The 22212-nt window shown below is 47.8% G+C and overlaps 8 protein-coding genes across 8 annotated transcripts; 4 read left to right on the top strand and 4 right to left on the bottom strand.

Moving 5' to 3' along the window:
• Window positions 1-104: 104 nt before the first annotated feature.
• Window positions 105-3299, bottom strand: F9C07_2277573 (alpha,alpha-trehalose-phosphate synthase 1). Its single transcript, XM_041289777.2, has 5 exons — window positions 2053-3299; window positions 1595-1967; window positions 1169-1539; window positions 779-1118; window positions 105-727 (listed from the first exon to the last, which is right to left on the bottom strand). The coding sequence occupies exons 1-5, from the start codon at window positions 2354-2356 to the stop codon at window positions 586-588; spliced, it is 1530 nt and encodes a 509-aa protein (XP_041142866.1). The 5' UTR covers window positions 2357-3299; the 3' UTR covers window positions 105-585.
• On the bottom strand, window positions 3300-5301 carry F9C07_2277572 (putative metallo-beta-lactamase domain protein). The gene is made up of 4 exons (XM_041284748.2): window positions 4740-5301; window positions 4586-4598; window positions 4165-4524; window positions 3300-4090 (listed from the first exon to the last, which is right to left on the bottom strand). The coding sequence occupies exons 1-4, from the start codon at window positions 4821-4823 to the stop codon at window positions 3669-3671; spliced, it is 879 nt and encodes a 292-aa protein (XP_041142865.1). The 5' UTR covers window positions 4824-5301; the 3' UTR covers window positions 3300-3668.
• Window positions 5302-9792, bottom strand: F9C07_2277571 (aconitase family-domain-containing protein). The gene is made up of 6 exons (XM_041289776.2): window positions 8655-9792; window positions 8507-8524; window positions 8338-8415; window positions 8223-8242; window positions 7522-8120; window positions 5302-7458 (listed from the first exon to the last, which is right to left on the bottom strand). The coding sequence occupies exons 1-6, from the start codon at window positions 8688-8690 to the stop codon at window positions 5852-5854; spliced, it is 2358 nt and encodes a 785-aa protein (XP_041142864.1). The 5' UTR covers window positions 8691-9792; the 3' UTR covers window positions 5302-5851.
• A 146-nt stretch (window positions 9793-9938) lies between these two features.
• Window positions 9939-10427, top strand: F9C07_2099944 (C2H2 finger domain protein; the record flags this gene model as incomplete). Its single annotated transcript, XM_071508910.1, has 3 exons — window positions 9939-9979; window positions 10054-10233; window positions 10313-10427. The coding sequence occupies 3 exons, from the start codon at window positions 9939-9941 to the stop codon at window positions 10425-10427; spliced, it is 336 nt and encodes a 111-aa protein (XP_071363828.1).
• A 391-nt stretch (window positions 10428-10818) lies between these two features.
• Window positions 10819-12007, bottom strand: F9C07_2782 (solute carrier family 25 protein). The gene is made up of 4 exons (XM_041289775.2): window positions 11810-12007; window positions 11414-11753; window positions 10999-11329; window positions 10819-10939 (listed from the first exon to the last, which is right to left on the bottom strand). Exons 1-4 carry the CDS (start codon window positions 11979-11981, stop codon window positions 10868-10870), a joined length of 915 nt encoding a protein of 304 aa, XP_041142863.1. The 5' UTR covers window positions 11982-12007; the 3' UTR covers window positions 10819-10867.
• Window positions 12008-12702: 695 nt separating this feature from the next.
• Window positions 12703-14909, top strand: F9C07_2783 (putative dsDNA-dependent ATPase Rad54; the record flags this gene model as incomplete). Its single annotated transcript, XM_041289763.2, has 4 exons — window positions 12703-12996; window positions 13060-13143; window positions 13193-13316; window positions 13363-14909. The coding sequence occupies 4 exons, from the start codon at window positions 12703-12705 to the stop codon at window positions 14907-14909; spliced, it is 2049 nt and encodes a 682-aa protein (XP_041142862.2).
• A 1834-nt stretch (window positions 14910-16743) lies between these two features.
• F9C07_2784 (uncharacterized protein) lies at window positions 16744-17688 on the top strand (the record flags this gene model as incomplete). The annotated part of the gene is made up of 1 exon (XM_071511011.1): window positions 16744-17688. One exon carries the CDS (start codon window positions 16744-16746, stop codon window positions 17686-17688), a length of 945 nt encoding a protein of 314 aa, XP_071363827.1.
• A 138-nt stretch (window positions 17689-17826) lies between these two features.
• Window positions 17827-21697, top strand: F9C07_2277566 (Fe/S cluster exporter, ABC superfamily). Its single transcript, XM_041289761.2, has 8 exons — window positions 17827-18976; window positions 19035-19094; window positions 19157-19271; window positions 19327-19595; window positions 19650-20696; window positions 20751-20967; window positions 21039-21291; window positions 21358-21697. Exons 1-7 carry the CDS (start codon window positions 18623-18625, stop codon window positions 21137-21139), a joined length of 2163 nt encoding a protein of 720 aa, XP_041142860.2. The 5' UTR covers window positions 17827-18622; the 3' UTR covers window positions 21140-21291; window positions 21358-21697.
• Window positions 21698-22212: the final 515 nt, after the last annotated feature.

Here is a 22212-nt window from a genome sequence, read left to right as displayed (position 1 = left end):
ATTGTACGTCCGCGAAGTTTCGACTCAAGCCCAATTTTAGTCCGAAAAAATCACAAATTGGGCAATATGTTCTCGTCTCAAGAAAAACCCGGGCGGCGTCTCCGGTGGAACAGCGTCAAATCCGCGGACGAGGCCGTCCAGAATTTCTCGCCAGTGTTTGCACTGTTTGCACACCCGCGCCATGCAAATATACAAGGAGGTCAGGTTGATCTTTCCAGAATTGAGCTACTAATAGCGGATTGATGATATATTATTCTGGTCTATCAAATACAAATTAATGATGGTAATACACGCTGAGTTGAGAGCTTAGACAGAACGCTTAATGTACAGTACACCAGCAACACCTCAACCTTTTACCCATCCATGACCCGGACCCAGGAATCTAAGTACAATATTACCCTCTTATGATATTTCATATGAGTGACCGAGAATCTTAACCAATGCAAAGCAAACTCAAAACATTTCACGCCATCCAGTGCTCATAGACCGTCAATAAAAAGCTCTAAGCCATTCGTCACATATTTGTGTTTCCTCTTCTGGTACGCCACAGGAGACAGTATAGAAAGGTGTCATTTTGGTGCGTGATCAAGCCGATCCCTCGGATTCTACACCGTTCACTTGTTCGTGGTACGTGCCGGTCAGGGAAGCCCTCTTAGACTGGAATTTCTCCGCAGATTGGCTAGATATCCTCGTCAATTCCGTTACGAATGACTGGCCCCAGAAGGCACTAAAATAGGTTAGCGATATTCATCCGTCCGAATATCATACATATGCGTACCTCGTATATTTATTGACATATTTGTCCAACTTAGAGAAATTCAGAGCCCTTTGCTCGTCGCTCATGGTGACAGCCTCCTGGTAGGCACCAGCGAGTTCTTCGGTGTTCCAAGGGTTAATGATAATACTGCCATTGAGACTCTGGGCTGCACCGGCAAACTCTGAGAGAACCAAAACACCGTGCCGCTTTTGTTGAGCTGCAATATATTCGTACGCGACCAGATTCATGCCATCTCGAGTTGACGAAACAATGCACGCATCCGACACGGCATACAGGGCAATCAGTTCATCAAAATTGACCGACTTGTGCAGGAAGTGGATTGGCATGAATTCCACAGTACCTAATCAGGTCAGCAACACGTTATCATGTCCTGCCAGTAAAATCACTTACCAAATTTCCCGTTGATGCGGCCGACCAGCTCGTTCACAACAGCCCTCAAATTCTGATACTCCTCGACATCCTGTCTACTGGGGACAGCAACTTGGACCAGGACAACTTTACCAACCCATTCAGGATGATCGCTAAGGAACACTTCCAGCGCATGCAGCTTTTGCGGAACGCCCTTTATATAGTCAAGGCGGTCAACACCCACCATAAGCTTCACTCCTTGGAACTTCTGTTCAAGCTGTGCAATCCGCTTCTGGACCTTTTCTTTCTTAAGACCCTCCTGGAATTTCTCCGGGTCAATGCCGATCGGGAAAGCTCCGCAGGCAATGATTTTGCCCTGAAACTCAATACCGTTGGGAGTCGTCGCCAATCCCCTAGATGCCCACTGTTAGCTCCCACGTTTCTACATAACGGCTGGGCTCAACGTACAATAAGCGCGAGCAAGCGCTCAGGAAATGTCTTGTATAGTCGTAGGTGTGGAAGCCTATGAGGTCGCAATGGAGGACCCCAAGCAACAGCTCGTTTCGGACCGGAAGAATCCTGTAAATTTCACTGCTAGGGAAGGGGGTGTGGAGGAAGAACCCAATTTTAACATTCTGCTTCTGATCTCCGATTTCTTCTCGAAGCATCTCAGGGAGAAGCATCAAATGGTAGTCATGCACCCAAATTAGATCGCCATCCTGGACTTCTTTCGCAACGGCCCGCGCAAATAATCGATTCGCATCCTTGTAAGCGTCCCAAGCAGATTCATCGAACGTGATTTCACCAGGATGATAATGGAAAAGGGGCCACAGAATCGAATCTGATCGAAAGTAGACTTATTAGCAACTTGGTGCGACTTGGAGCGCTGGAGTCTGCGTTCTAAATGCATGGTAAGAGATACTAACTGGAGAATCCATTGTAATGCCGGTCCGCGAGCTCATCATCGATAAATACGGGAACCGCATTGTATTCATCCTTCAACCGTTGCTTCACCACCGGTATCTCTTCTTCGGGGACCTCTAGGCCAGGCCAGCCATACCATTGAAACGTAGTGGATTTCGATAGACCACTCAGACCGCTAACCAAGCCGCCAGATGACATGGAAAAGTCATACTTCCCGTCTTCGGAGCGTTTTATCGTAATCGGTAACCGATTTGAAATGAGCAGCAGTCTGGAGTCATTCTTAGAACTGTCTTCGAGGGAAGGCATTTTTGGTGAAATCGGATTTGATGGTTGAATGAGATTAAATCGAGAATGTTAAGTTTCTCAAAAAAAAAAAAAAAACCTGTTGAAAAGTAAAAAATAGGTTGAAAGAATAAGAAAGGAAGCAAGAAAAGAAATAGAGGGGTAATATATAAAGACAGTCAAGTCAACGCCAAATTAAAACGACGATTGACCGCTTTACTGCAACCCAAAGGTAACCAACAATCAGACCGTTGGCCGGTGAAACCAAACACTGCTAAAAATGACAATAAATGTCGGCCCTACAACGAAGGCGGGGAGCTTTTTGTGAAGTACAAGAAGGCGGTCCGGTGGGGAGAAAACGGGCAAAGAGTGACCTCAGAGCTCAGCAATCGACCAGACGCGCGGACCAACTGACCCAAAGTTTCCACTGGCAGACGGGTAATAAGAAGGACAAGCTGGAGTGATCGTAGTATGAATCGGGCACGCTCTTCACTAGCAAGTTCATCGACTAAGAAGGATATACAAAATCAGTTGATTACTATGGAAATAGCGGGTAGTAGCAGCTTGATTTTGAATTCAAGTTCTGATGATATATGAAGAAGGAGTGCCCTGAAGTAAGTTATGTTGTAATGGAAGGAGAACTTTAGTTTTGCAACGGATAAAGAATGATGAATGAGGTCACGGGCCCGCAAAGTTAACCAGTCACGGATTGCGGATGATGCCAACACTCCCATGGGATCCCTCAGCTGTTTAAATATGATCTTACCCAGCAGGGTAATTCACTTGATGCATTTTCCTGCTTGGAAGATTTAGGCGCGCCGAGCCCGCCTGCTGGTCGGATGACGATTTGGCAATGTAATGCCAACCCCTCAGTCTAGTGTAAAGTCATGTATGGTACTGCATTTTATTTTATTTTATTTTTTCTTTTTTCTTTTTTACGTCTTTTCCTTTTCTTTTTGGTTGTATTTCCCCATTTTTCCACCCTAATTTAATAGCCTTTTCTCTCATGGTGGCGTTATATATAGCCCACACACCCCCGAGTATATTTCTGGCAGGTCCAGACTGGGCCAAAATGCTCATTCACCTTGCGCCTTTCCTGCCAGAAAAATCCAGACCTCTTCTGATAGTACTAGGATTGATGTATGGAAGACGGCCTGGGCAAACCTGGCATGCCCCCGGTGCTTCTCTGTAATTTTCCCTGTTGTGCAACGGTCGTCCATGCTTTCTACCTCCAGTAATCTCAGGCCGCGTCATAAATCCCAGGCACTCACAGTTATATAGATTGTCTTTAGATATAAATGACTCTAATGTCACACAGAGCTATAATGAAGGGAGTTTATAGCGCAGACTTCCCGGTTTCCAGCCTCCACTTTCCGGATTCCGTGTCGTGGATTGTCTTACCCTCGGCTTCTAACTTCATTAGCACCTGCAGCACTCCGTGCGACGCTGGCAGGTGAAGGCTTTCCGGGACGTTATGGTAAATCACTTTCACTATCTCAAGGGGGGTCCAAGAGGCCTTCCGCTCCGGTGATGGTTCATCATCAGGCACATCAAGTTTTCCATAACGCAAAACCCGGATCACCTCATCTTCTCGCTGTTGTCGATGCTTGATGTATTCAGTGATCTTAGCTGTTGCGTTGTCAATCACCGCTCCATGGCCAGGGTAACCGCGTCCCGACACTCGGTCTTGCATTCGCTGTAGGCTGGACAGATACACTTTCAAATCTTCAAATACCGCAGTCCCATGTCCCAGAACGTCTAGTAGGATTTAGGTCAGTCATGTACGCCTATAACACAATATGGTATGAGCTGGGGGGAAGGAGAGAACCCACTATCACCAGTAAAGATGGCATCTTCTTCTTCTAGCACAAATATCATATGGTCAACTGTATGTCCTGGCGTATGGAATGCTTTCAAGGTGGCACCCTCTACGCTAAAGACCTGTCCATCTTCGATACCACTCTGCCCCTCGTTTGGTTGGTTCTTGTAGATAGTGACTTGAGGACAGAGCTTGCGAAGGTCAGGGATGCCATTGACGTGATCATGGTGCCAGTGTGTCAGGAGTGCTTTATGCACGGTGGCATTCTCTTCCGACAGGATTGTCTTCAGATGAGCAGCCCAGGAAGGCTTGCCCTCGCCTGTGTCAATGAGAATCCGTTGAGGTCCACGACCTATCAGATATGTATTTGTTCCTGAAAGATGTTGTTAGGTCTAAAGCTGCTAATCCAATTGGACGAAGGTGAAGTGACTCACCCTGCAGTGTAAACTATATGCAGATTCAAATTAACGTGGGTTCTTATTTCATCGAGCTTAAAAGAATATGCATCAAGTCCCGATAGTCCAAGGGCATATTTTATTCACAGTCACCGGAATAAGGGAATATAAAAAATACACGGTCCAAGCCTACCTTGCCGGGATTACCACCAAGTATCCGCACCACTGAAGCACTGAGTCTCTCCACCTCCGGTAGAGGAACGAGCTGAGTCGCCATAGTTGGGCACGAACGTTCTCCGGGTCAAATCAAAGTGAAACGGACAATCCGGAGCCTTATCTTTCAGGTATCCCTAGGTCTGGATTCGTTGACGAACGCGGGGCGAATAATGTTGGGCAGTGGAGAGAAATATTAAATGGGAGTGATAGGTAACGGCGGATCGACGGAGCGTCCAACACCGTGAAAAAACGGCACTGTTCCGAATGGTGGACTTGCAGCTACACCACAGTCAACGCTAGATAGAGTAGTATCCTCCAACACCTCAACCCTGTGCATCCAGCTTTACTCAGGATTCGCCAAACACTTCCTATTCAACCTTAGTTGCTCAAGCCGGATGAATCGGAAATTGCCTAGATAAGATCTTCCTACCTGTTGGGTGAAAGAATATGGCTTTGAGTTCCGCAAAGTCAACTGACCACGACTGACTGACGAGGGAACAAAGGCATGCTAATATTCGTACTTGGTATCCTATTGATATAGTAGAATTACATGCCGAGTGCGGGGCTTAAGTTGGAGCCTCGGCTGAGCACGCGATCTTATGTCAGCTATGTCGAAATTTGGTTGAGGACTACTATATAGATACTTAAGCTATTCATCATTATGTTAATCTACGGTCCATCGGGCTACTGAGAGTGGTGTTCAGGGAGAATGGAAGGGGAGAGTGTACAAATCTGAACAAAAAGTAAAAATGGTATGATTGCTGTCCCTAACATACAGTAGATGATATAGGAAAAAAGACTTAAGACTATATCCATATAGTCCACCCAAACTCAAAAAGGGTCCAACAAATGTGGAGATAACAAAGTAAACAGGTCGTTAAATTTTGAAACTCGACTCCGCAATATCCCATCGTAGAAATACTATAAGCAGCCGCTAACATCCCCAGAGCTGCCACTCATTCTCAACGTGCTAAGCCGCATGGCAAGGCACTAAGCTGATATGTTTCTTATTGAGTTTTAGAAACATATACAGTATAATTTACAAACGGACCAATGTTGACCCCAGCGCTAACCCACGTTGCGGCAAACTTAGTTGCCACCCTTGCGGGCCATGGTGTTGAGGGCAGAACCGTCCTTGAACCACTCGATCTGGGACTCGTTGAAGGTGTGGTTGAGCTTGATGTCGAAGGTCTTGCCATCCTTGGGGTGGACGCGGAGAGTCATGGGCTTGCCGACCTCGAGCTCGGTGCAGAGCAGGTCAACCTTGTCGTCGGGCTGGATCTTGTCATAGTCGGCAGGCTCAGCGAAGGTCAGGGGAAGCATACCCTGCTTCTTAAGGTTGGTCTCGTGGATACGGGCGAAGCTGCGAGTGATGATAGCAAGACCACCAAGGTGTCTAGGCTCCAGAGCAGCGTGCTCACGAGAGCTACCCTCACCGTAGTTCCAGTCACCAATGACAACCCACTTGACGCCACGAGCCTTGTAGTCACGGGCAGTAGCAGGGACAGCGTCGTATTCACCAGTGAAAGCGTTCTTGACCTTGTTAGCCTCACCGTTCTCGGCGTTGACGGCACCAATGAGCATGTTGTTGGAGATGTTGTCAAGATGGCCACGGTACTTCAACCATGGGCCAGCCATGGAGATGTGGTCAGTGGTGGTCTTGCCCTGGCACTTGATGAGGATAGGGATGTTAGTGGCATCCTTGCCATCCCAGGCCTGGAATCCCTGGAGGACCTGGAGACGGTCACTGGTAGGGGAGACAGCGACGTTGACAGTGGAACGGTCGACAGGAGGGGCCTGGTAGGTGTTACGGCCGGGGTCGTAGCCCTTAGCGGGGAGACCCTCGCCGGTGGGAGGCTTGAGCTTGAACTCCTTGCCATCCTTGTCCTTCAAGGTATCGGTGAGAGGGTTGAACTTGAGGGTACCGGCAACAGTCATGGCAACAACAAGGTCGGGGGAGGTGACGAAGGAGTGAGTGGCGGGGTTGGCGTCGTTACGGCCAGTGAAGTTACGGTTGTAGGAGGAGATGATGGAGTTGGCCTCGCCCTTCTTGACATCCTTACGGTCCCACTGTCCAATGCAAGGACCGCAAGCGTTGGCAAGGATGACACCACCGTACTCCTCGAGGGTCTGCAGCTGACCGTCACGCTCGATAGTAGCGCGAATCTGCTCAGAACCAGGGGTAATGGTGAAGAGAGACTTGGACTTCAAGCCGTGATCGAGGGCATCCCGGGCGATAGAGGCGGCACGGGACATGTCCTCATAGGAGGAGTTGGTGCAAGAGCCGATAAGACCGACCTTGAGCTCCTCAGGCCACTTGTTGGCCTCGACAGCCTCCTTGAACTTGGAGATGGGGGTAGCAAGATCGGGAGTGAAGGGACCGTTGATGTGAGGCTCCAGCTCAGACAGGTTGATCTCAATCAGCTGGTCATACTCGGCACCCTCATCTTCGCGAAGCTCCTTCTGGTAGGACCTGGCGAAGTCGCCAATGTGCTGACGCTTAGTGGCCTTCAGGTAGTCGTACATGCGGTCATTGTAGGGGAAAAGAGAGGTAGTAGCACCAATTTCAGCACCCATGTTACAGATGGTACCCATACCAGTGCAAGAAAGAGAGTTGACACCAGGTCCGTGGTACTCAACGATAGCACCAGTACCACCCTTGACAGTGAGGAGGCCAGCGACCTTAAGGATGATATCTACATACAATCAATTAGCTTTCTTCCACTTCACCTACAAGAAATCACTGTGGTGCAACTTACCCTTAGGAGTGGTCCATCCGGACAGCTCACCAGTGAGCTTGACACCAATGACCTTAGGAGCCTTAAGTTCCCAGGGGAGACCAGCCATCACATCGACGGCATCAGCACCACCGACACCAATGGCAGCCATACCGAGACCACCGCCGTTAGGAGTGTGAGAGTCGGTACCGATCATCAGACCACCGGGGAAAGCGTAATTCTCCAGAACGATCTGGTGGATGATACCGGAGCCAGGCTTCCAGAAACCAATGTTGTACTTGGCAGTAGCGGAGGCAAGAAAGTCGTAGACCTCCTTGTTGATCTCATTGGCACGAGCCAAATCCTTTTCACCTCCAACCTGAGCCTCAATCAAGTGGTCACAGTGGACGGTGGTAGGGGTAGCGACGGAAGGCATGCCAGCCGACATGAACTGAAGGATGGCCATCTGGGCGGTGGCATCCTGGCAAGCAACACGGTCGGGGCGGAGCTTCAGGTAGGAAACACCACGCTCGATATCCTGCTCATGAGGGTTGTCAAGGTGAGAGTAGAGGATCTTCTCGGCGTACGTAAGAGGACGGCTCAGACGCTTGCGAACGATTTCCAAGTTCTCAGACATCTTCCTATAAAATTGGCACACATGTTAGCCACAGCGTCAATGGACCATGATGGCGCATTTATAAAACAGGAGCTCCTGTTATGAAAGTAAAAAAGTGCTGCCATACTTGTAGTTGATGTAGTTGCCCTGTGAGATACATCGTTAACAAACTCCGATTTCCATATAGGGTAACGCCCGCTCTCCCGATGCAGTCGAAAGTACGGAGCCTTCTCATTGCTCACCTTTTCAACATTGGACATCTCGACCTTCTTGTCGAGAGGGTGTTCGCTGGCAGTGGCCAGACCCCGGGCCCCGAGAAACTGTGAGATATGTTAGTTTCCATTTCGATACCCATTCCATAAGGGTTCCAATTTCCCGCAGAAGCGAGAACAATTAGCAAGGTGTTCTTACAAGGCGGGACTTGGGGGCCTGCGAAAGAGATCCATGTTAGTCTAGGACACTTCAAGAGTAAACCAGCCGGAAAACCTAGCATCGAATTGGAGACGGTGCAGGCGACGCGATGCTGGACAAAGGCATATATAAATCCAGGACGACTTACCAGCGCACCCATGCGCGCGAGCCTTGTGGAGATCATTGTGAAAGCTCTCTATGCGAGGTGAGCAAGGCCGCAACACATCCAAGAAGAGCTAACTTCAACAGTTGGAAGCAGCAAAGATGGAGTGGAGAGTAAAGAGAGAGAGGAAAGAGGGTCAGAAGAAAAGGGAAAATGGAGCAGATAAAAAGGAAGCTCTGGTGTTTTTTAGAGTGGGAAAGAATTCTTGCTTTACAGTAGCCATTACTGAACCGGCGAACAGGACCCGTAACCGCTCGTGACAATACAGAAGCCTTACGCATTCGGGACACCTGGAACCCAAACTAAGCATGCGACCGGACACAAGGAAGTGGCTGGGCAACCCGCGATTGCCCCCCCTTTCTTTACCCTGTCGAGTACTCGAAAATTCGGCTTACCTACACGCATTCCTTTTCCAGGACCCATAGTCATTAACCGGAAACCTAAGGTTCCTCATTGATTCGAAAATCGCTCCCTCTCAGTGGTCTCGTCGAATTTCCATGGGGTCTTTTGATACTTAGAATAGCTCTACCTTGGGACTAGTCCTCTCTACCGCCCATACCTTAACGTTTACCCGTGTCCGGTTACATGGTAATAATACAAGCGCAGTCAGTGGACCAACGCATGTGAGCGGAGATCGTGATAGACCAATCATGCATGGCTGATTACATCAAACTTGAGCTACAGTGCTCGGAGTACATCATAGGCGCAGCTTTTGACATTTCGGGATATCCAACACTGTTAGCAGTTTCTACAGGGACCATGATGGACAGCAGCGTAATGTGGCAAAGTGCAAAATTTTTATAGATCATTCATTTGCACGATTAAGGCAATTACTGCTAGCTCAACGAGAAGATTCTTGTTACTGGAGTAACTTGATTGGGTCTCTGTCTTATTTCTCCTAAAACGCAACTGGGCGAATGCTGTTCCGGAGCAATGTGCCGAAAAAATGGAAACGTCATAAATTACAACCTGCGAAAGATGGATGTAACAGCGACCCCAGCCTGCTGACAGAGCCGAGCCAGAGCCGAGGCCTACCGATGGTCATCCATCCCGCGGACCGGTGCCAAGCCAACGGACTTTCGGCCAATGAGGAGCGACATGTTTCACCAAATTCTTTTCGCGCACACAATGGCGGAAATTTTGAGATAGTTGACCCGCTCTCGCAACAACTAAAGCTTTAGCATCATTCCGTATATCGGTGATAATACTTTGCGACTCCAAAAAAAAAAAAGTTACTTGCAGGCTGGTTCTGATAGATAGGTATCGAAAATGGGCGCTTTGAGGAGAATTAAGACAAAGCGCAGGACAAGGTACTACAACCCTCAGGTTGTCTACTACATCTTAGAAATCTATGAAAGCATTCTAACTCGAGTGATATTTGCAGGGATTACGATCAGGTCCGAGCTGATATCGAATCCCCCAAACACCTCGCGCAGTACAAAGCCACCAAGGACCCCGAGGATCTACCAGGACTCGGAAAGCATTACTGCGTTGAGTGCTCAAAATGGTTTGAGAGTGAACATAACCTGGTTGCCCACACGAAGGGTAAAAACCATAAACGAAGGTCAGTAATAACCCGCGCGATTTGGCGCAAGCAGCCGCACGCAATCTGAAACTGACTCGAGGGTATCTTATGTATACAGAATTCGTCTCCTACGTGAAGAACCTCATACACAGAAGGTTGCTGAAGCCGCTGTGGGTTTAGGCACTGATAATGGCCTGCGCTCGGAAGGAACTGTTGTCGACATGGAGGAATAAGTTTCTAAGACTAATACGCGATTGACGAGCATCCGCGGCTATCGGATATACATTGCCAATATGAAGGGGATATGTCTCTTGGACAGGCTGAACGAGAAGCAAGCGACAGAAAAAAATTCATCCTTGAAGGTTGATGTTGTCTTGAAGACAATGCTATTGGTTGCATAGCTCAAGTCATTTCGCCCAATCAGCGATTGGCATGGCCACATGAAACACGTGAAACCACATGCGCCGAAATCGCCAGAGTTGGCGCCCGATTTACCGAGTACGCTGATTCCGTCTTGCGGTGACCCGACCGGAATCGCCGTTTCTCGGATATTCGTTTATTGAGCTCCACTCTAATCGGCCACTATTCATTTAGGGCGAGTATTACTTACAAGTCGCAATACGTGGATATAACTTAGTTTTTGTAGACGATCTACTCCGGAGTATATCCCTATTTATGAAACTTGTGCATGTGTCTGGTTCCACGGGTTGTTGAGATACCTCATGAGCCACTCGTAGCTTGCCCACTGTTACGCACATTGCTTGATTAGCTGTGGCCCTGATCTGTATATATAGAGGAACATACCTGGACAGCATTTACTATGAATGCCCTGACACTGCAAACCCCTAATCCGCGATAGAAGGCTTTCAGCCCTTCTGTCCTATAAGCCTCCCTAGCGAGCTGAAAGCTGTTCAGAGCCCGTCTATCATTTTGAGACCGCACCAGAGGCTGATCTTCAGGGTGTGCCCCGAGTCCCTGAGCCTGTAGTCTGGTCTTAATCATGTCCAGCGGATAAACCGAAGCCCACGTAGCTACTCCAGCAACACCGCCGCAGAGAAGTACTTTCATTGCCGTCTGCTGTGCATCGTCATCCTTAGAAGCCATGAGACGTTTGCAATACTCATAAGTCCAAAAACTGTATCAAGATAAGTAAATGGTGCGCTCCAAGTAGAACATGCGGGGCGAGGGGAGAGGAAATCCGGGGAAATATTGTGCGTACTAAAATCCATAGCCAATAGAGTCTCGAGCACAGGTTATGGCTCCTCCGAAATAAAGCCCCCTCCAGCCAAGGGTCCTGACAATATCTTTGGCGACGGTCCAAGATGACGCTCCCGGGCGTGAGTCAAGTTGCGTTCGGCATTTGATAAACTCAGTCGGAGACGACACAGTCCAGCTGGCTACTCCGCCTGCAGCACCGGCAAGCCATAATTTATATAATGGAATTCCTTGAGGGTCTGTGGGGTCTGTCACAGAACTGTCCAAGAGCATCAATGACCGGTTATAGGCAACAAAAAGAATAGCATTTAAAGCCCCATATCCAACAATTGGAGCCGCAGCACCTAATATCCAGGTAAGTTGATGTATCTAGTCTGGGACTTCGAAGTGGCCGGCAAACCTCGCACGAGGGAGCCCGTGCTCTCAAAGCGGCTCAATTGCTGGTGCGAAAATGATGCAGCTGCATCTGTAGCATGACTTGCTTGTAATCGAACTTTGATAAGGTCCAGAGGATTTCCGATGATGATCCCGATGGCCCCACTAAGGTAGCCAGCCCAGAAATCTGAGGACATGAGACCAAAATTCGACCTCTGAACTGTAGTCGGTAGTCTAAGGTTACTTCATTGCCTCCATTGGGTGGTAGAGCTCGCCATAGTGGCGGGGTTCCATAGTAGCCCTGATATCAGCACGTGACAGCGTGATACTTTGGTGTTTAGACGGCCACAGGGAAACGCGCCAAGATGTGGCAACGCGTTGTTCATGACTCTATGGAACTGACATTGACTGCCAGGCATCAGCCCACCTATTAGTGCGTGAAATAGAAAGGCTGTCTAGATAGCACCGCTACCTTTAATGTAAGGAAAATATTAATTCTGTTCTCTCATGCTATAAATCGCTAACTTCTCAAGGTATCGACCACGACCGAGTGTAAGGGAAGATGGCGGAAGCACACCGTCATCCAAAAACCTCCAAACCCCGTCCTCAAAGTCCATTGACCGCCTATCAAAACCATTCAAATGCCCTGGATCTGCTACACCCACACGGACATCGGATAAACCTGCGAGGAAACGAAGAAAGGTGAATTATGCGGGGGCTGATGAAACTGTGGACGATAATAGTGAAAAGCCATACACCAACGAGGAACGTTTAGCACTCGCCACCAGAGATGTGAACAGGTTCCCTGTGTTCAAACCTAAAGATAAAGAGACAACCTTCAAACAACGATTCAAGATACCTTTAATCAACAAGGCGGTTGACAGCTACAATGGCGCTAGGGCGGCGCCAACCTTGGGGATGCGACAAGGTGCTACATTTGTCGTGAAACCTCTACATGATCCTAGCGGAGAATTTGCGATAGTGCTGTATGATCCGACTGTCGATGATGCCGATGAGAACAGTGAAACGAAGTTACCGGAAGATGGAAAACCCGAAGAACAACAACCCAAGTTGGACGCTCCCCTTGTACACAAGAGCTTAGCAGACATACTTGGTCTTAAGAAGAAAGTTGAAACTGGTCCAAGGGTTCCAGTCGTGATAGACCCAAGGTTGGCAAAGGTTCTACGCCCACATCAAATTGAAGGTGTAAAGGTAACATGACTGTTCCAATCAATGCTCTCCTGCGATATTAGACTAACGATAACTGTTTTCTAGTTTTTATACCGCTGCACAACCGGAATGGTCGATAAGAACGCACACGGCTGTATAATGGCGGATGGAATGGGACTAGGGAAAACAGTATGGCCGACAGACCCTTCAAAACACTAACCCCGGCTGACGGCGATAGCTTCAATGCATCTCATTGATGTGGACATTGCTCAAGCAGTCTCCTGAGGCAGGCAAGACCCTTATCCAGAAGTGTATCATTGCTTGTCCTTCAAGTTTGGTTGGCAACTGGGCCAATGAGCTAGGTAGGTAGTGCGCCCTGGATGTTTTAACACCTGCTAACAACCACAGTGAAATGGCTAGGTAAAGATGCCATCACTCCTTTTGCGGTGGATGGCAAAGCTTCGAAGACAGAACTCACATCTCAGATCAAGCAATGGGCTATTGCTTCCGGTCGCGCCGTTGTGAGACCTGTGCTCATTGTGTCCTACGAAACGCTCAGGATGTATGTTGAAGCATTGAAGGATAGCCCCATAGGGCTACTTCTTTGCGATGAAGGTCATCGGCTTAAAAATAAGGATAGTTTAACATGGACTGCACTCAACAGTCTAAATGTGCAACGTCGTGTTATCTTGTCAGGAACCCCTATTCAAAATGATCTTTCGGAATATTTCGCCCTGCTCAACTTCGCCAACCCAGATTTATTAGGGTCGCAGAATGAATTTCGGAAAAGGTTCGAATTGCCTATCCTCAGAGGAAGGGATGCCGCAGGATCGGACGAAGACAAAAAGAAAGGCGATGAATGTCTAGCTGAGCTCTCAACCATCGTCAACAAATTCATTATCCGCCGAACAAATGATATATTGACGAAATACTTGCCAGTCAAGTATGAGCATGTTGTCTTTTGCAATTTGTCTCAATTCCAACTCGACCTTTATAACCACTTCATTCAGAGCCCAGAAATTAGGAGCTTGCTCAGGGGCAAAGGAAGCCAGCCGCTTAAGGCAATTGGCCTTTTGAAAAAGCTTTGCAACCATCCTGATCTACTTAACCTTTCCACCGACCTTCCAGGATGCGAATTTGCATTTCCAGAAGATTACGTGCCACCTGAGGCAAGAGGGCGTGACCGCGATATCAAGTCTTGGTACTCGGGGAAAATGATGGTTTTGGATCGAATGCTAGCACGTATACGCCAGGACACAAATGACAAAATTGTTCTCATTAGTAATTACACCCAGACACTTGACCTGTTCGAAAAGCTATGCAGATCGAGGGGGTATGGCTCGTTGAGACTGGACGGTACTATGAATGTGAATAAGCGGCAAAAGCTCGTCGACAAATTCAACAACCCTGACGGGGAAGAATTTGTATTTCTCCTCAGCAGCAAGGCCGGTGGATGTGGCCTCAATCTAATAGGCGCCAATCGTCTCGTGCTGTTTGACCCAGATTGGAACCCAGCTGCTGATCAACAAGCATTGGCGCGAGTTTGGCGTGATGGTCAGAAGAAAGACTGTTTCGTGTACCGATTTATCGCGACCGGCTCAATTGAGGAGAAGATCTTCCAACGGCAGTCTCATAAGCAATCATTGTCCTCATGCGTTGTGGATTCAGCGGAAGATGTTGAGCGGCATTTTTCTTTGGAGTCTCTCCGCGAACTATTCCAATTCAAACCGGAAACCCGAAGTGACACACATGACACCTTCAAGTGCAAGAGATGCAGACCGGATGGAGCGCAATTCATCAAGGCGCAGGCTATGTTGTATGGCGATACCAGCACCTGGAATCACTTTGTTAATGATGGCGAGAAGGGTGCCCTTAGCAAGATCCAGGACCTGCTGATACGACAGGAGACCGGGGAGAGAGATGTGTCTGCGGTATTCCAGTATATAAGTCACTGATCTAATTCTTACAAGCGTCGTGTTTTACACTATCTATATGTTCAAAGCAGTTGATGCTACGGCAATCATGAGTTGGCACAATTCTGGGCTGTCAGTGCAGCTATTTACATTTGTTAGCTAGGTATATCATGCATTCATGCTTTTACTATCATAGGCTACATTAGGTCTATGGTCATGGATTTTGAGCGCGTATTAAATTTGGAGTTGTCATGGTCACTTTTATAATGCCGATTGAGATTATCAAGCTTATCCGAAATTCATATTTTCAGACAATAGTGTCACTATGTAATGTCGTTCGATGGTTGTCAGACAATGATCCATGGGGCTGGTCACATAAATGATTTATTCTTATAAGAAACACAGTAATCACTTCATTATAAGGGTATATGTGATGAATATCTCTTCGTACCAGCACGTTGAACATTAGATGTAGATCACATACCTATCCAAGTCTCCATCCCGTTCCTTTGCAGATTGCTTTTTCCCCAAATAGCCCAAAGTGGAAGAAATCATATCCACATCCTTTTCGACTAGTATGCTGCACAGCTAATGAGTGCTCACTGTTCTCAATGGGATGTCCCTGTCCCGTTCAAGTCATGAGCCCTGGTCACATTAACAACTGTTGGTCGTCTGAATCCAGTAAGCAGCTTTCCGTGCTTCCGCGGCTGATGATTCAAACCACAACTTGCTCAACGAGATTATGATTGGCGAAGTTTGGCAGAGAAATTATTGCTGAGCTGAACCTTTTGCTTTTTCCCAGAATACGAGGCTTTCCGGAAGTAATCATAGACGAAATCCTGTTTTCTCAGCAGAAGATACTTTGCATCCAAATTCATGACCATTCCAAGAGCCACGAGACAACACCTTGCACAGTGGAAGTGAATATGTCATTCTATATTGTTATATTTGTTCTTTTGTGTCTGTCTTCCGAACAGCCATTCGCTTATACTTCTTTACAGTTTAGTTTAGGTGTTTGTCGTGATTTACTCCGTATAAGAGATGGGTATCTATAGAGATTTCCCCCTTGAAGTTGCTTACGAACTTATAGGTATAGCATTAATTCGTGTTGCATACTATTGGGTCGCCAGCTTATTGCTGCGCAGTTCCTAATATACTTATGCATGTAGCATAAGCATCAGACATGTCTCGCGTATGTTGCAAGGAGTAAATCTTCGCATATCTTTGTTATCCCTTTTCAGCTTGGACTATCAACTAGCAAACTGGAACTAACCACCTGTCTCCATAAGCACTAGGAGGGCTTAGACTGTAGTGACCTCTGCGTGTGAAGTTTGAAGAAGCTACATATCCTTTGCAAAGCATCCACTTGATCACCAAGGTAGTGGACCGCTCAGGCCTCATTCTTCTTATGGACTAACCAGGTTGTTGGTGCTCATATGTTACTACCACAATAATCTTTTCGACGATGAAATTTAACAACCCAACGACCAAACAGAGAACATTATGGGACAGAATGCAAGCTAGTGACTCCCGGGAGTCATTTTTCGGCAAATGAAAAGTACGTGCTTACGTGGGGCAATATATGTTCCAGTGAAGATCCAAGCAAGGGATAGATGCTAGAGGACAAATGCATTCCTAGTTCTGGTCCGTATTTCAGATGCGCCACGAATACATGTCAGATCACCAAGTTCCAGGCCAGCTGATAATATAGCATTCCAGACCCAATTTGTGATTAAAAACTTCTAGCCCCTGACCATTTTGTGTGACTTGAAGACCATGTTTGCAGGGAAGTGGCGTATATAAGATCCTTTCGTATCCGAGATATACATCGATCCCTAGAGACCTCTTTCAAAGGCAAGACATTGATATCTTCATCATGCGTTCTCTCGTCTTCACAGCAGTTTCATGTCTCCCTGCCATTATAGCAGCGGCAAATCCTCCCGATCTTGGTTTCGACAAACTCTGGTCCTTGGAAAACAATATCTGGACGAACTTCCTTTACCCAGCTAATCTGAAGCAAATCAACGCAACGGATGACTCCGTTTTCACCGAAGATGTACGCTCCAAACCCCAGCCTAGAGTTCCCTACCTATGCATAGATACTAACAGAAACAAGGTCCAAGGACGTGTCGATATTACACGCACCTTTCCCGGCCGAGAGCTGAACAACGAATACATCTTCGGCCTTTTCTCGCAGCCAGAATCCCTCAGTTTGACTGGTGTCGCCATTAACTACACCATCACACAGTTCGTTGCCAACCAGAATATGGCCTCGGCTACGACAGTGATCACTTTCAACTCGACTTCGTTTGGTGTTCTTCTCCCGCTTACTGTTGACTCATGGATGGCCTTCAATGAAGATGGCAAGGTCACCCAATATGATGCGACCTTCCGTTGGTTCGACTGGTTCGTTAAGACACTGTTTGAAGCTGCGGCGGTCAAGTTCAACACGACGGATCCAGTTGTGGTCAAGAGCACACTGACTGAGCTGTTGGCGAGGGCTATCTGTGAGACGAGTGACAAGTACTGCACGGGTGATAATAAGCAGTATGACAGTCAAGAACAATGTATGCAAGTCTTGACGAAGGAGAAGAGGTTCGGAGACCCGTATGAGTTGGGAAGGGATACCTTACTTTGTCGGGAGGTGCACAAGCATATGGTGCAGTATCGACCAACAGAGCATTGCCCACATATTGGACCGAGTGGAGGAGACATGTGCGTGGATGACAAGTCTTACGTGCAGACAGTTCTGGAGTCATACTTTCCCCAGTCGTGGATTGCCAATGGTTATGGGGATGATAACATCTGGGTGAAGAAGTAAAGTGAGGGAATTAACGAAGGATATGTATGGTAGCTAGTTTAATCATTAATATGTAGCGATCCAATTCATTCGTGTTTTTCTCTTTCCGCAAGAGTTCAAAGCTCAGAAGAGTATAAGTCATCCTCTTCTGAGAATTGTATACTCGACATACTTGGCGTACTAATGTAAAGGACAGATGCCGGCTCTAAAGCCAGTCTTTATATTCGAAACCAAGTGCACGACTTCTCGATTCTCTAATGGTTTATTCTCCGCTTTCTCACCTAGGGTTACTATAAAAGTAGCACTTTGATAGCTCTTTCGGTTCACTCTCATCACTAGGCTAGACTCGACAGGAACGGATACATGACGTCCAAAGCGATACGGAGCGAGGCACTTGAGATGTGAACTAACTCTACGCATAGGGAATTAACTAGGCCACGTTGTGAGAGATATTAATTCCAAGAAAAGGTTATATAAATGCCGCAATGGAACGGACCGGTACACAGAAAATGCCGCAAACTTGCGTGGTTCATGCACGCCAAGTACTGTAATTACCGCCGGTCGGTAAGATTGAAATCGATACGACCTTGAGGGTTATGGATTCGGCGATTGCGATTGCGATTGCGACAGATCCGCCGCAACTGGTGCTATCTGATAACCTCCGTCACTTGCTTTGCTTCGTTAAATAACCTCCGTGAAGGATATATTCCTCCTCACCTGCTGATTAAGATATTCACTTTCGATCAGATCTCCGTTCATCGCAAAAGAGGCAAGCAATTCCTCGGAATATCCAGCTGTGAAGTCATCATTTACTTCCGAACCTTTTTTCCTCCGAACCCGGCGGTCCTCACGAGACAGCAGTTCCGCAGCAGCTACACCACGATTACGATGGTTCCTTGACTAAAAGCAGAGTCCTCGCGTTCTCTCGGTTACTGCGATATTTTATTTCACCACCATGCTGCCCAGGGCAGCCCGACCGCCGTGCCTGCGTGTCCCCGGACACTTCGCACACCGCGGTCCCGCAGTCCCGCGCTCCACGCCGCGGATAAGTACACGGCATAGCATTCAGTTCAGAGTATTCTCGACAAGCAAAGGTCTCTTGAACAAAAATGCTACTTCAGAACCAAAGACGCCCATTTCCGGTTCTCCGCTCGCCCCTCAATCAGCGGACCAGAAAACGAAGAATGCACAAAATGCCGCGGGCACGCCGAAGAGAGATCTTCTAAGCGAAACTATGGTGGGAAAGCAGGAACAAAGGAAGGCAGATTGGGCGATCATGAAAGAAATGGCCAAATACCTCTGGCCTAAGGTAAGGCCTGAAGCGGTCGTGGACTGGGGAACGTTTGGCATTAATTGTGATACCATAGGATGATTGGGGTACGAAGCTGCGCGTCGGAACCGCCCTGTCGTTACTAGTTGGAGCAAAGGTCGGTAACAATTCCATAGTCACCCTAGTTTCTACAATTGGGGCTTACCTTGTGGGTTCTAGATTCTCAACGTGAATGTGCCATTTTACTTCAAGAGCATTGTCGACTCGATGAATGTGGACTTTGCCGCAATTGGCGGGACGGCGTATACAGTTGCGGGCTCTATGATCATAGCTTGTAAGCGAAGCATACACATACAACGCAGGACCCCTGTCTAACGGCAGCCTTCCAGATGGTGTTACCAGGATTGGCGCTACACTTTTCCAAGAACTTCGAAACGCCGTATTCGCTAGCGTTGCCCAGAAGGCAATCCGCAGAGTTGCACGAAATGTGTTCGAGCATCTGTTACGACTGGACCTCAATTTCCACCTTAGCAGACAAACCGGTGGCTTGACTCGGGCAATTGATCGCGGAACGAAAGGCATCAGCTTCCTATTGACATCGATGGTCTTCCACGTCGTTCCTACTGCTCTTGAGATATCTCTTGTGTGCGGAATATTGGTACTGTTTAAACGTACATAACACAAACCTGGACTTTCGTTGACGTATCGGCAGACATATCAATATGGCGCGCAATTTGCTGCGATCACGGCTGCTACCATGGTAGCATACTCTGCTTTCACAATAACAACTACTGCATGGAGAACCAAGTTCCGGAAACAGGCCAATGCTGCGGATAATCGCGGTGCCACAGTAGCCGTGGATTCTTTGATCAACTACGAGGCTGTCAAGTACTTTAACAACGAGAAATTTGAGGTCGCACGGTATGATAAAGCGCTTAAAGCTTATGAAGACGCCTCTATCAAGGTAACGACGTCGTTGGCTTTTCTCAATTCCGGTCAGAACATGATTTTTTCAAGTGCACTTGCCGGCATGATGTACCTCGCGGCAAATGGAGTCGCCAGTGGTTCGTTGACTGTTGGAGACCTGGTTATGGTCAATCAGCTTGTCTTCCAACTGTCAGTACCTCTGAACTTCCTTGGTTCTGTGTACCGTGAATTACGTCAGTCTTTGCTGGACATGGAGACCCTATTCAACCTGCAGAAGGTCAATGTGAATATCACGGAAAAGCCGAATGCGAAACCCCTGCAGCTCCACCGCGGCGGGGAGATCAAATTCGAGAATGTGACTTTTGGTTATCACCCGGACCGCCCTATCCTCAAGAACGCAAGCTTTACGATTCCTGCTGGCCAGAAGTTTGCTATCGTGGGACCCAGTGGCTGTGGCAAGTCGACCATCCTGAGACTACTGTTCCGGTACTATGATGTCCAAGAGGGCCGCATTCTAGTTGATGGTCAGGACGTGCGGGATGTGACTCTCGAAAGCTTACGGAAAGCCATTGGTGTTGTGCCCCAGGATACCCCGCTCTTCAATGACTCGATCGCACACAACATTCGCTACGGAAGAATCGACGCTACTGATGAAGAAGTGCGCAAGGCAGCACAGCGGGCGCACATCCACGAACTTATCGAGAAACTACCCGAGGGATACAAGACCGCTGTTGGTGAACGAGGAATGATGATATCCGGTGGTGAAAAGCAGCGGTTAGCTATCTCACGACTGATATTGAAGGACCCTGAACTCCTGTTCTTCGATGAAGCTGTAGGTCCTTGTTAGAAAATTCTATTCTGACGGGTAACTGACTGACCAATACAGACATCGGCTCTTGACACATACACGGAGCAGGCCTTATTACAGAACATCAACAGCGTCCTCAAAGACAAGGCACGCACAAGCGTTTTTGTGGCTCATCGACTGCGAACAATCTGTGACAGCGACCAAATCCTTGTACTAAAGGAGGGCCGCGTGGCAGAAACAGGGTCGCATCGTGAACTTCTTGAGCTCGATGGCATCTATGCTGAGCTTTGGAACGGTAAGGAGCCCATCGTTTGCCTCTGTTTGGTTTACTGAATTGAAAGCTAACATATCGCCTGCATTATATAGCCCAAGAAATGTCTTTTGCGCAAGATCCAGAGAGCGAAGGTAATGCCGAGCTTGAGGAAGGTGCTGGACAAGAGGTGCTGCCAGACTCTAGACAAAAGTGAGCTGTTTAGAGAACTAGACTCCGGAGTTTGGTAGTTGCTGGTTCAATTTTGCGTAAATTTAGTTTGGACTCAGGGAAGGTTCTATGTCTATAGACCATTTAATTCTTGTAAACTCTTTGAAGCTGTCCCAAGATTACGTGTAGTGCTAGACTGTTGGATGTCAGACTGTATGTACACAGTGCAACAAATTTCCTGTCCGGATGACGAAATACCAACCTAATCAAAGCTGCATTCGGTACCGTTCCTTGGGAAACTAACGGCAAGCTTTGGTCCAGTTTTATGTGGAGATCAAAGAACAGTGCCGAATCAGCGATGCGGCACCCAAGTGGATGGGACATCAACGATCATAGTGCCGTACTCCGTCCCAAGGTTCTCCATACTCCCAAACGCATGGATGGTCCGAACGAACCCGGAGGACGGGGGCATATGCCACGATTAATGATTGAGCAAGCTTGGACTGCTCGAACGCTGTCTGTGATAGATTAGCAAGGAACTAGAACGCGTTCAGGGGTGTTAGAGTGAGTCTAGTGAATATAATAGGCCATAGTCGGCTGGTTAGTGCGGGATTAATATCAGATAGTGAGCAGTGATTCGGGCCAACTGACGGCCCGAGGACGGGGCCAACCCCTGGCTAGACCGGAAACGGGCTAGTGGCGAACCCCCCGGCCAACCCACGTTTTTTTGCCCCTCTCGGTTCAGTGAGCGCGACGTACGACCGGTCTTTCTAGACTCCCGTCAAAACTTCGCTTCTTCTGTGACCCATCTTCTTTTCTTTCTCTTTTAGTTCTTTTTCCCTCCCTTCCCGTTCCATCTTACCCATACGATTTTCTTTCTGTCTGTCTTTCTTTGTCTTGCGGTAGCACGCATAGTTTCTAGTGGCTTATTGACGCACCACGTCATTCGTCGACTTACCCACATTCCTTCACCCATCAGTCTTTTGACGCTACACCAACTATCCTTTCTGAACCACTCATTATTAGATTACTATTGGTTGCATATCACATTGGAGTGTTTGCCCTCCCGCCCACGGCTTGCTCCCCCCAGGATTATTGATTCCGCTCCTTCGTCTCCCA

Source organism: Aspergillus flavus, chromosome 2 (genome assembly GCF_009017415.1).
Source record: "Aspergillus flavus chromosome 2, complete sequence".
NCBI lineage: Eukaryota > Fungi > Ascomycota > Eurotiomycetes > Eurotiales > Aspergillaceae > Aspergillus > Aspergillus flavus.
This window is presented reverse-complemented; position numbering and strand designations above follow the sequence as displayed.